The sequence below is a fragment of the Paroedura picta genome, chromosome 11 (assembly GCF_049243985.1).
Source record: "Paroedura picta isolate Pp20150507F chromosome 11, Ppicta_v3.0, whole genome shotgun sequence".
Classification (NCBI taxonomy): domain Eukaryota; kingdom Metazoa; phylum Chordata; class Lepidosauria; order Squamata; family Gekkonidae; genus Paroedura; species Paroedura picta.
Window position 1 is genome coordinate 36,019,841 of NC_135379.1, and position 12,822 is coordinate 36,032,662.

Consider the following 12,822-nt stretch of genomic DNA (forward strand, 5'->3'; position numbering starts at 1 on the left):
AGAAAATCCTTATCATGGCACTCCACATTGAATATATATAATAACAGCAATCCAGACTTGTCGGCAAATGCAGGAAAACTTATTCATCATTCCAAAAGACAAAACAGGAAATATCTATTCTAGCTGTGCTTTTCCCTATCATCTCTGTGCAGGAAGCCTGTGCATCCCAGCCTTATAGGTTCTTAGGCACTCCGAAGCCTTAAAAAGTAAGAGATACATTTAAACGAAAGTTGCTATCATAGCTTGAGAAGAAAGAGGGAGACAAAAACATTCTTGTTCTAGTATCAAGATTTCTAAATATAGTTTTAAATCACTTAGACTCAAACATTCTGACAGTGGTGTTCTTTCATTTCAGACTGACTGATAACCAACCCATTAGCCAAGACCTTTCCAACAAAACTTTCCACTGTCTGTTGCATTCTATTTGGAGACTTGGAAGAGGGTAAATAGATTTGGGCAGTATCTTTCCAAGAGCATGGTCAGAGCAGTAGTCAAGGATTTCAATGAACATAATCCTCCCCAAGGGAAAAAGGAGCTTCTGTTTTAAGGACAGGTTATCAATGCAGATATAACATAAAGCCAATAACTCCTACTACAGCTACTAATGCTGTTCTATTATACTTACATGGACATATGGTTTTTTAAAAAAATCAAATACTTTGGCCTCCTTACTAAACGGAAATTCTTATTCCAAAACCTCAAAGGTGTTTAAGCTCTTACGAGTTAATATGACATTTAATTACAAATCTCTGCTCCTTTTCTCCAATATAGATACACAACTTCCTTCCCTTAACTTTGCATTGCTCTAATTCTAAATTATCTCATTAATGCATTTACAATATACTCCTAATGCATGTCTCCTCATAAGTAAACCTTACTCTGTTCAAAGGGAACACTAGGCATGTAGGGAACTGTTTTGGATCTGGCCGGAATTGATTCGAGCCAAAGCACCCTTCCCTGGCTTGGATTCGGCCAAATCAATTTGGCAGAATCAAAAGCAATTCGATGTGTCATTAATAGTGTCATTAAAATCAATGTCAATTTTTCCTTTTCCACCTATTCTGTGGTCTGAGGGGGTGGGGATTTGTAGTATAGCTGCAGAAGCCTCTCCCCAAATGTGACCTCAAGTTTCAAAAAGATTGGACCAGGGAGTTCAATTCTATGGGCACCCAAAAAGAGTGCCCCATCCATCCCCCATTGTTTCCAATGGAGAGACAACAATGGATTCTTTTGAAGAAAGGCTCCCACAGCTATGCTACAAATTTGGTGCCACCAAGCATGGAATAGATGGAAAAGGGAAATGTTGGTCTCTTTAAAATGTAAACTGTTTGATCTCCACATGGCCACCTGAATTGCAGTTTGGCAATTCAGACAGGGCTGATTCAAACAGTTTAACTTAAGGGAAAGGTTGATTCAGACTGGATTAGTCCATGTGGGCACATTACACCCTTGTTTCATGTGCGCTCTTTACTCAAAACCAAGCTTGCAGCCAAGGGCACACCTATCAAACCCATACTCTTTTTATAAAAACAGAAGAGGGCAATCAAAATAATAAAGACGATGGAACACCTTTCCCATCAGGAAAGGAAGAAGAGTCTGGGACTTTTCAATCTTGAAAAAATGACAGCAAAGGGAAGACATGACAGATTTATAAATTCATGCATGGGGCGAATGGCGGATAGTCAATGCTTTTTCTCCCTAATGATGATCATACCTAATGATGTTGATGGATAATTCAAGATAGACTAAAGGAAATACCTCTTTAATCAAGTAGCAGTTAAACTGAGGACATGATGGTGACCATGAGCACAGATGGCTTTAAAAAGGATTTAGACATATTCATGGAAGAGATTAATCAATGGCTACTAGTCATTGTAACTAATGGGAACCTCCATATTCACATGCAATAAGCATCTGAATACCAGTAATAGGAGGCAACATTAAGGAATGTCTAGGCCTCCATGGCTGTTTGCTGGCCCTTCAGAACAAGTGGTTGGCCACTGAGTCTAACAATGTGCAGGACAAAATGGACCAGCGGCCTTTTCCAGCAGGTTGGTTCTTATGATCTTAGCACAGCATCAAAAGGATCCAGATTCAGGACTCAGTCAGCTTTAGTTGTACCTGGCATGGATAGGGACAGAGGAAATATTTCAGTGCTAGTTTTGCTGGATCTGAAGGTCATCCAGCTGACTGCATGTGAAGGAGGGGGGAATCAAACCTGACTCTCCAGAATACAGGCTGCCGTTCTTAATCACTACACCAAGCTGGTTCTCATTAGCAGAATACACCCACAGAATCCCACTGCAGTGAGAAACAATAACTGTTTTCCGCCCAATGTGCCTTCTGGAGGCCTGGTTACCTTTGTTTTAGTTGATTTAAAGGTTGATGTCTTAATCTTAGAAAATAGTATAATAACTTCCAGGTCCTATTAGTCAAGGGAAGATTAATATGTATTAATGTGTATAATTCTACCTAATAATTCCACCTAATAGCAGCAAGAGTCAAGGAGAAGATCTCTGGGACCCCCTGATTGATACCATAGAATCCTTGCTCCTTTACTATCCAAACTCTTATATTATAGTGGGTGGCGATTTCTATGCAAGGATAGGCTCCGGGGCACTTGATGTAAGAGGTAATTACTCAGTCACCCATGCTTATATCCTAGATGGTTTTTCAAAGGGCAGGGTTCTCAACAAATTTGGCCTCAAACTTCTAAAACTGCTCTCTTTGGACAATTTATATGTATTGCATGGTACCAGCTCGGATATATCAGAAGGTACTTATACTTACCTATCAACATATCGAGCTAGCACGATTGATTACATCGCAGTCTAATCTGATTTATTTAGTAGGTTGTCGATAGTTTGTTAAGTGACCACTGCCCACTGAGACTAACACTTAAAAGTACTTGTGATAACTTCTTGAAACCAGTTTCTGATTAGCATATGATACTATACCAGGTTCTAGGAGTCTCAAATGGTCCGACCAGCTACAATTCAAATTCCCTCAATTTTTTGCAAACCCAGAAACAGAGTCCTTCAGGCATGCTATCCTTCAGTCAGGTAATGATGCTATCCAAATCTGAGAAGCTATTACTATTCTAAAACCGTTTCTGGTTAATAATAGACCAATGAATCCTGTAATGTAAATTTACGTTAGAAACTAATAAAAGTTCTTACCATAGGATGGAGATTCTCGCCCATCTTCTCTATCGGTTTCCTTTTCTTTTCTTCGTCTATGATGCTTATGTCCCCGGTGCCTGTGACGTCGTCGGCCTTGTTTCCCAAAGGGAACGTGCACACCTATATATACAGCTCTGTGACCTACGAATGAGTTGTGCAACATATTAGGCTTTCAAAAGGAATCCAGTTCTATAAGCAGGGAGGAATGGTAGGTTAGCTCACTATATCCTGAAAGCAATGCAAGCTGTTTAAATTTTATTATATATGAGCACAAAAACTCATTATTGGCGGCACCAAAATCACCCAGCAAGCTTCATGGTGATTTGAACCTGAGTTTCCCATATTCTAATTTAACATTCTTACCCAGTACATAATGTTGGTTCTCTAGCTGAACACTGAATATCTGCTTGTCTCCTACATGCTGACATTGGATTACCGTAAAGGTTAGGAATGCTGGCTTGTCATGGGAAGGGTAAAACAAGGCTTAGAGATGATAGTTGAAAGGGACACAAGAAGGATAGATGAGCATGTTTCTAGAATTGTAAGGTCATAAACAAGTGAACTACAGAACAGAACAGCAAATCCTCATGTATGAATTCACAAGCAGAGGACAGGTCTATCCAACAGTCTCCCTTTCCTCAAAACTAAATCATTAAACCTTCAGAATGTACAAACACAACAGATCAAGTATGGAGCTCTGATAATATTTGAACCTTCTTGGTTAATACTTGTGACTAAACAAGATAGTACCATGCAATTTAAGATAAAAGGTTTAGAATTTAAAGGGATATATTGTTAAAGCCAAGACTTCATCCTACAGAGAAGGAAGAATATTACAGCTAAAAGGACAAGTAAAAAAACATGGAGGCCAAACCACAAGCGATCACATTGAGAATGACTGTAGAAAATGATTTTATGGAGTATGTATGGAGTAGATAGTAAGTGGAACTCCATCTGGAGCAGGGGTGAATTTAAAAGCAACTCAATTCATGTGAAACCAAAGCTTTTTGATGTTAGAATATTCTAGGTTTTTTTTTTTAATTGTGTTTTACATTGAAGAAAACTGAAAGTGTACTTCTGTATAACATAAAAGCCCATTCAGAGTGACTATACAGTTTCACTGAAGTAAAAAGGGCAAGACCTCTGCAATATTTTTAAACTGAGAAAAATGATACATCAAAGATATTAGTTAAACGAGATACAAATATTAATAACAAGCAGTACTATACCTCTTGATTTATTTTGTAAGGTTTTTAAGAAATTTGGACTAATTACATGACATAATGTAGTTTCTACAGTTAACAATTCAGATAATTTTCATTTAACAACAAACGGTTTTCAGATTCAATAGTAGTAGAAAGCTGATAAATATATATAATTAATACAGTTGCACCTAATACTAATAATTCCTTTGGGAGGGGTGCAATTCATAATGCAAAAAAATCTGCCACAGAGTATATCACCAGCTGAATTAGAATTTTGCCATGAGACATAGTGATTACACAAAAGAGAGTAATTAGCAAGGAAAAAATCTGCTATTTGAAGCAGATATATCCAGATGAACTTCAAGGCAGCAGAGAAGTCTATACAGGCGAAGTCACTGATTCATAGGTGGGGCACAATATATAATTGAAAATCCAAATTCTTTTCATAGGACAGTGCTTTTAAAACAAAAACTCTGCTAACTCAGAAAATGAGTTTATTTCAAGACTTGCTTCAACTATAGAACACGTGAACCAATATAACTAATGATCTACAAAGAAACCAAAACAGGCAATGGTAGCGAGGAAAATAGTAGCAGCCCCCCCTGAACGGGGGGGTTACTGATAAGCAGCCCAAGAGGCTTCAAAGAGCAGTACAGCAGACAGCTTAATCTTCCCTTTCCAAACTGCACCCCTTCACAATTCCTGTCCCACCAGGGAAAAAGCAGCTGAAGGGCTTTTATTTAAAAGATTTAAAATTATCACAAGAAAAGAGCATCCGGAACCATATTTTCTTGCTCAGAATGACAGTCTGATGATTCTTTTAGTTTCCTCTTTTGTTGTTCGTAAAAGGAGCTGTGGAATGATACAGAACTCAATGTTACATCTGCTGTGTGCCTTAGAGAACTTGCCATTTCCAGATGCATTGTCATGGCCAGTGGCTGGCTCGGTTAATAAATTATACAAGCCAGGGCCATAGGGATGTGCAAAAAATGTACTCCTGAAATTCAAGGCAAACCATTCCGAACTTTTAGTAAGCTTCATTTATGGAAGGGTATACTACATTCGAAAGTTACTTTCCATAGAAACCTCCAACTGCAAAATGCCAGCAGCGTGACATTAAGTATTTGTCTTCCAGGGCAAATTAAATGTAATTCACTGTAACAGAAATCTAATGTTCTAATACCAGGAAGCTAATCACAGTCACAATTTAAAAGGGAAATAAGGCAGCTATAGAAACCTAACAGTGCACTCTTAAACCCACCTTTAATGGGTTTAGAATGGCAACTAAGCCCTATGTTCATATAACTTGGAGACATGCAGTGTACTTATACCAGTTCTATTCTTGCACAACCTCTGTGCAAGCATAGAATTTGGTGGCATCAGGAGCACATTGTGAGCAGAACAGGGCCCAGTCAGTTCCCTAAGCATCTCCAGTCCTGGGAATGCTGATGCTGGTACAACAGATGCCAGGGTTTTCGGTGACATAATATCTCAAACTTCCCATACAGGTGCATGCAAAGGTAAACCTTAAGTGCCCCCCACTTCTCACCCCATCATCAAACTTCAGCATAATTCAGGACACCAAATAAGTCTGCAGCTAATCAAAATGCTCCAGAGCTCTACATAAACTTCATCCATATACCAGAGTTCATATGACAGGCTTCCTGTGGCCTCATGCTGTGCACACTCAGAACACACAGGGAGGGAGTCTGATAATAGGAACTCCACAGAAAGGGCTTTTTGCATAGCAATAGGGCATGAACATCAATGATCAAGAGAGGAGGAAGGAAAACCCACTGATGTAGCATTTGTCTAACAGTGCTCTGCTTAGAATTCCTACAGGCACTAAGTCTCAGTACACTGATGCCAGAGGGCATCTCTACTTCAAATTGGGATGGTAGCAACTGTTTCTCCTTGTCCCCATACCTACTATATATTGCCTCAATAACCCAACTCCCAGGACAACTGCAAGCAATAAGTGTTTACGGGAGGGGAAGAGGACTGCCAGATATACTTTCAACAAAATGTCATGCTGGTATAGCCCCCTCCCCTATAAGTGGGGAACACAGGAAGCACTACAGTTCAGGGTTGAGAGCCAGCACCCTATTCCAATCTACACTACAGCTAACCAAACACCCATGTTTGCCCATTCCCTTGCAGGCTCCCCACAGGGTAGCCCCAGCAGACATAATTATAGTGGAGCTCCCAGAAGAGATGACTGATGGCTCATTAGTTAGACTTTGTGCCTTAATGGAGGTCACTACAGCATTCAAGAACCCCAAGGAAGAATGGGGGGGAGGGCTGCAAACCTTGATACAGCAGTATATGCAGACTTTCAGAGAAACCAGGTTCTGTGCTGTTACTTCAGACAATTAATCATTCCTGTCTTTGTGCTTCTTTTGGCCCTTTGCAAGTAGCATCTTCTTAGCCCGCAACATTACACTGAGCAATGTGGATCTACCAGCTCTTCTGCAGTGTTTCCAGCTGTCTCATTCTAGCCAAGCTGTTCCTGCACTTTAAGACACTCAACAATTTTACAGTTATCTTCCTCAAACATACATTGACTGCTGTGCCGGGGATTTTGTGGTCTGTTAGTGAAGCCTGCAAAGATGCAGGAGTCTTGACTCAGAAATTCCCCCATTTGAGATTTAAGCCTTGGACCTATGTCACAAAGTGTCAGTACTCAAAAACTGACACCACTTGAGATTTTATTTTCTTTAGAAATGCAGCTTGACTGGGTCCAGAAAAAGAATAGTTTCTTGACTCTAACTATGGGAACATCTGGTACCCCACAGACGCCGACAGCCCGACACAGGCTGGCCCATCCCCGGCCTCCGGAGCTCGCCCTTGCCGTCGCAAAGTTACACAGCCCAACTCTTAAGGCCCCCTAGCGCCCGCTGCATTTAAACTGCAGCGGGCTTAATTTCTAGTCTTGACAATATTCCTGAAACTGTAGTGAGAAATCTTATTCTGTACTTCCATTTAAAATGCCTAACACACAAAGGACAGGCTGAGGTGCTCCCTAGTGGAGCTCTCCCAAAGCTTTTTGTCTGCTTTATGATATTTTATGTCTATAGCTTGTTCGTAACAACTTGTTTTTAAATACCATTAATTTTCTGATGGTGTTTCATGGTACTCATGTTATTGTTTTTACTTGAGAGCCATCCTGAGCAGGTCTCTGAAGTGGCACCATTTAAATTCTCTTTATAAATTTGCGCATGGGCTGCCGCGCATGCGCGGCGGCCGGATCACCCTCCCCTCCCACCGGTCCGCAACCTGAAAAAGGTTGCGGACCACTGCTGTAGGTAACCATTCCATTCAACTGGATGTAAATTGTATTCAAACCAAAAGAACCCAAGCATGAGTCACAAATTTTGATTTATGGGTTATATCTTTGTACTTGTAAAAGTAATAGTGTCAATGAAAGTCACTTACTTTCTAGTTCCTCTTTCTCAAAATTTGTGTTGATGGTTGAGCTGATTTTGCCTGTATCCACAACAGCTTCTTCATCATGACCCTAGAAAAATATATGCAATTATAGAGCCAGTTTATTTCTCAAGAAGCCAAGAATGTATTTTGCATATGTGTTCTAACATATGAAATTTAGTTCATATATGGCAACCAGTCTTCTTATTTCACACAACTTTCTCCTTTCTCGCACACATTAACCAATATTAAAATAAATTCCCCCAGTTCAATGCACGTTTGGATTTTCTTCTCTGAAAACGAGACCTATTTATTTATTCCTTCTATTTCTATGCCACCACTCCCAGGGTCACCGCCCATGGCAGCTTACAGCAATTTAAAATATACAATAAGATAAATGCATTAAAAAATAACATAAAAGAACCCCATCACTACACAGAATTAAAAGTATAAAATATGTTGCTATTGACTCTAAACAATAAACATCCTCATGAGGATGTCAAGGTTTCAAGGAGGGGCCCAGGATGACATTTAAATCCATATTCTGGCCTTGACCAAACAAAATATGACACATACATGTATTAACAAAGAGAGGATAAGACAAGTAAAATAATCAACATCAATTACATCAACACTACTGAAACACTTAAAATGTATCCTAAGAAATGTACATCATTTGTTGTATGCGTAGAAAGTTACAGTCCATATCTCACTGCTGACCAAAAGGTATTTTGTACTTTAAGGATGGGGATTGAAACTACTTGCTCCTCTTTCGGCCAAAGTACTACTGTAAAAAGATTATAATCCCTATTTCCTAATTTTCATTAAAAATGATGAAATCTTATTATTCAAAAATGGATTAGAAGAGAGCAAAAAATATTCCCATCAGCATTTTTGGAATACAAGATTCTGCAAGTAATCTTGAAATTATTGTGCCATAGAAGAACACAGGAATAAACAAGGAACCTGATTTAAGATGCACCTCAAATAGTTTTCATAATTATTCAGGTAGAGAGACTAATGAGAATCTCACACACACACAATGCTACGTGGGTTCACTAGTCAATCTCCAGAAACCATCCTGGGGTGGTGGTGTTGGGGGAGGGAGGAAGAAAGGACATTCAACATAGCTCAAAAATATTTAATATATAATTATAGTGACACACTCGATTTAAAAACTTTCAAGCCAATTCAAGCGCATTAAAAGATGCAAAGGAATCCTATATCAGTGGTCCCCAACCTTTTTATCACTGGGGACCGGTCAACTCTTGACAATTTTACTGAGGCCCAGGGGGGGGTAGTCTTTTGCTGAGGAATGTCGCCGCCACTGCCCGAGCCCCTATTCCACTTGCTTTCCCGCGGCGCCCATGATTTCCCACCACCCGCTGGGGGGCGCTGCCAGTAGCAGCTGTGTAGTGCCATGCCGAGGGGAAGCCCCAGCCATGGCAGGCACTGGAGAGCGCCAAAGGTGAGCCAGCAGCAGAGTGGCAGGGCAGCCCCCGAGGTAGCAGCCAGGGAGGAGGAGGAGGACCCGCGGCCCGGTACTGACTGATCCACGGACTGGGACCGGTCCCTGGACCGGGGGTTGAGGACCACTGTCCTATATAGTTCATTAAATAAACTAACTTTAATCGGATTAAACTAAAAGATCAGTAATAGATAAAATAAGCAAGAGGCTCACAAGAACTTGTGAGGGACATTTCATTTTCCCCTCCCCTATTTCCTCTTTCCGCTCCCTGAAAGCCCCATATTCTCTCCCCTTTTCTTGCTTCCTTCACTTCTTTCCAACCCATCCACCAGTCTACCTTTATTTGATCCCCATCTTCAGCTTTCACTCCCCACCAAGTATATCTTCATGGCAGAGTGGGGATTTGAACCTGGGTCTCTCAGATCCTAGTTTGAAACTAGGGCATTTGGAATTTTAAAAATAATTACCAGGACTTTAAATTGGATGCAGAAAACTACTTGGTAGGCAATGGAATGCTTGTGGCCAGATGTGTTTTTTGCAGTTAGAACTGCTGCTGTAATCTGAACTAAACTAAACTAGGGCAGAGTCTGCACTTACTTTATTTATTCCATTGTCAATCCTGTTGAATTCAGATCGCTTTGAACTCGGGTCTTCCTCTTCCTCCCCCCTCCCCATTGAAAGAGGAAAGTCTTCTGCACGTGGTCAGGGTAGCTCAGAAGGGGGGGGGAGCCAATCCTCTTTGTCTTTTCTTGAAGGGGGGGAAGAGGAGCCAAGCAGGGAGCCTCTTTCTTTTCTTGGAGGGGGGGAGCCTCCTCAAAAAAGGCAGAGGAGGGAGGAAAAATCCAGGACCGACAGAAATTGAGAGAAATTAGGGGCTTCTCCTTTAAGGCAAGCGTGTCACATGACCACGTGTTGCCTATCAGAGGTTCTCTACCACGGAGCTTTCTTTCCCAATCCAGATATTGAGGATTAAAAGCACTCTATGATATTGCACAATAAAGGTAGGGTCACTCCGGATCAGTCCTTCTTGCTGCAGAAGGGAAATTTAAATCGCCCCAAATCCAAACGGAGATCACATTCTGTGTAGAGGGCAGGGACTGAATCGATCTGGGGTTGGAATAAAAGCTCCGTGCAGTTTACACCTAGAACTGGTGACTCAAACCAGACTCCAAATCTCAAACAAATGCCTCAGATGGCAAACCAGACAAAATAGATTAGAGGTATAACATTATAACATTCTTCCTGAGACTTAAATATCTGTCTGCAGACTTAATCTAACAGCACTGTGTTACTGCCAAACTAACCCTTAACAGGAGGTTGAACCATAAACAGACTTGATTGAATCTCAGCTCAGGGAAAGAAGAGAGCAAAGACTCTGTGAAGGAGCAGTGACCAATTCAGCTTGTCAGCTTGCAAGGTACACCTTTCACTCACTCATGATTCATTGGGAGGGCAGCATCAGCTTCCTCTCAGAAGCAGAGTGGGAGGCCCCGCTCCTGCCAGGAGCAGGAAACTCCTCAGATCGGTAAACAAAGACCCTAACAGGTATGTCTTGGCTTCAAGAGAAAAGAAGCTGGGGGAAAATGCACGAAAAAGCAGCACCTTCAAAAATCAGCCCACTCAAACCTGTTGGTTTTGAGCAGCGGCCATTTTGATCACGCAAAAGGAGGCTGTGAGTAAGATCCTATTGCTTCTAGAAGATGGGTCCAAGGTCTGGCAAGAACAAGCCAGAATCCCTGATTCATATCTCCACAGAGCCAGCAAACGATCCTACAGACCGACAGAAGGCAATGTACTTGTATGCAAGCCCTTTAATTTCCCTCCAGAGTTCTTCTCACTAATTGGACAGATCATGTTGAGGCCAAGCATACATCGCTGAGGCCAGCGACCTCTTGACGGTTGACACAGGCTGACTGAAGTGCTCTCTGAGGGATGTATTCAGATAAGGCGATCCCTCGTATATGCAGAGTCCGGACCAAGTATGGCCTTAAAGGTTAATACCAAAACCTTGAACTGGATTCGGAATTCAACTGGGAGTCAGTGCAGCTGTTTCCAATCATTCATGAATGTCCAAAATAATATTTGGATCTGGAGCATTTACAAATGGACGTAGTTGAGTTAAAACCTTGATTTGCATATCTGCAATTGCATATTCTTAAGCAAATAATTCCAAGATAATAGTTCATCACTTTAAGTACAACACTGCTATGCATCATTAAAATTATAAATCATTAAATAATTCTATAAAGTACAAGCGAGTCTTACAGCTCACAGTTCAGAAGCAGATATTAATTAACTAGTTTTCAATTCTAATTAGCCAATGTACATACAGACATTTTGGTGAGTTAACTACCACCTGGACCAAGAAACTTGAACATTTATGCAATATAATCAATAATTAATATTTGCAAAATATTTCAAAATGTTTTATGGGCACATTCATATCATAAGATACATAAGATACACATGCTTTCAAAGTGTTTGATTAGCAGATAAAGTCATTATGTAAAATAAGGTTTGTGTTGCATTTTACTGTAAATATATTAAATACATTTATTGTAAATTCATTATTATCCTCAGACTGACAGGAATATTTTAAGAAATAGAGTTCATACCCTTTTCAATGTGGCTATATATATTTGTAGAATGACCCAGTGGGTGGACCCTGTCTGGGGTGTCCGGAGCCCAAATCCAGGCCAATCAGGGTGCGGCCAACAAAGCCCCAGTTTGAGAACCGCTGCTTTAGATATATGTTTTGAGCCCTTACAGCTAATACTTTACCATTCAAAAAAAGTAAAACAAATGCCTTATCCTAACCAGATCTCTTCAGAAGTCAGTCTCATTATATTCAGTAGGGATATGTCCTCAGGATTGCAGTGTTAGGGTATATGTCTATGAAAAGGCACCAGGGAGTAAATACCACTGAACATAATATAAATAACTTCTCTGTATTCATGTATAGGCCACCACTGTTAATATTTCAGATAAATCATTAAAACAGGCAGTCAAAATGTTTTGGGCAAACATCTGCAAATGTGCTAATGGTTGAGGGAAAGGGGTGTTTGACAGACAGCACTATAGAATTACTTCGTGCTAAAGTAGCAGCAATAATGAGTGAAGGGTTAAAAGCTTGAGTGACAAAAGAAGAAGAGTTGGTTCTTGTATGCCGCTTTACTCTACCCGAAGGAGGCTCAAAGCGGCTTAGAGTCGCCTTCCCTTTCCTCTCCCCACAACAGACATCCTGTGAGGTGGGTGAGGCTTAGTGAGCCCTGATATCACTGCTTGTTCAGAACAGTTTTATCAATGCCCTGGCGAGCCCAAGGTCACCCAGCTGGCTGCATGTGGGGGAGTGCAGAATCGAACCCAGCATGCCAGATTATAAGTCTGCACTCTCTAACCACTACACCAAACAGGCAGTTCTAAGCACTCTCACTGGCCAGCAACAGTTGTGAGAGAACTGATATAGTGAATATGTGGTGGAGAGAGATTATTCTGATTCCAATTCAGAGAGAGAAAGCACATTCTGACAGAACCTGGCTGT

The 12,822-nt window shown here is 40.8% G+C and overlaps 1 protein-coding gene across 8 annotated transcripts in view; it reads right to left on the reverse strand.

Moving 5' to 3' along the window:
- Positions 1–12,822, reverse strand: part of SLC4A7 (solute carrier family 4 member 7) — a 94,076-nt gene that overhangs the window by 51,470 nt on the left and 29,784 nt on the right. For all 8 annotated transcript variants that reach the window (XM_077303762.1, XM_077303759.1, XM_077303760.1 and 5 more), the window contains exons 2-3: positions 7,823–7,904; positions 3,180–3,323 (exon numbers count right to left, since the gene is read on the reverse strand). In XM_077303762.1, the coding sequence (XP_077159877.1) occupies positions 3,180–3,323; positions 7,823–7,904 (226 nt within the window). The remainder of the gene's footprint in view (positions 1–3,179; positions 3,324–7,822; positions 7,905–12,822) is intronic.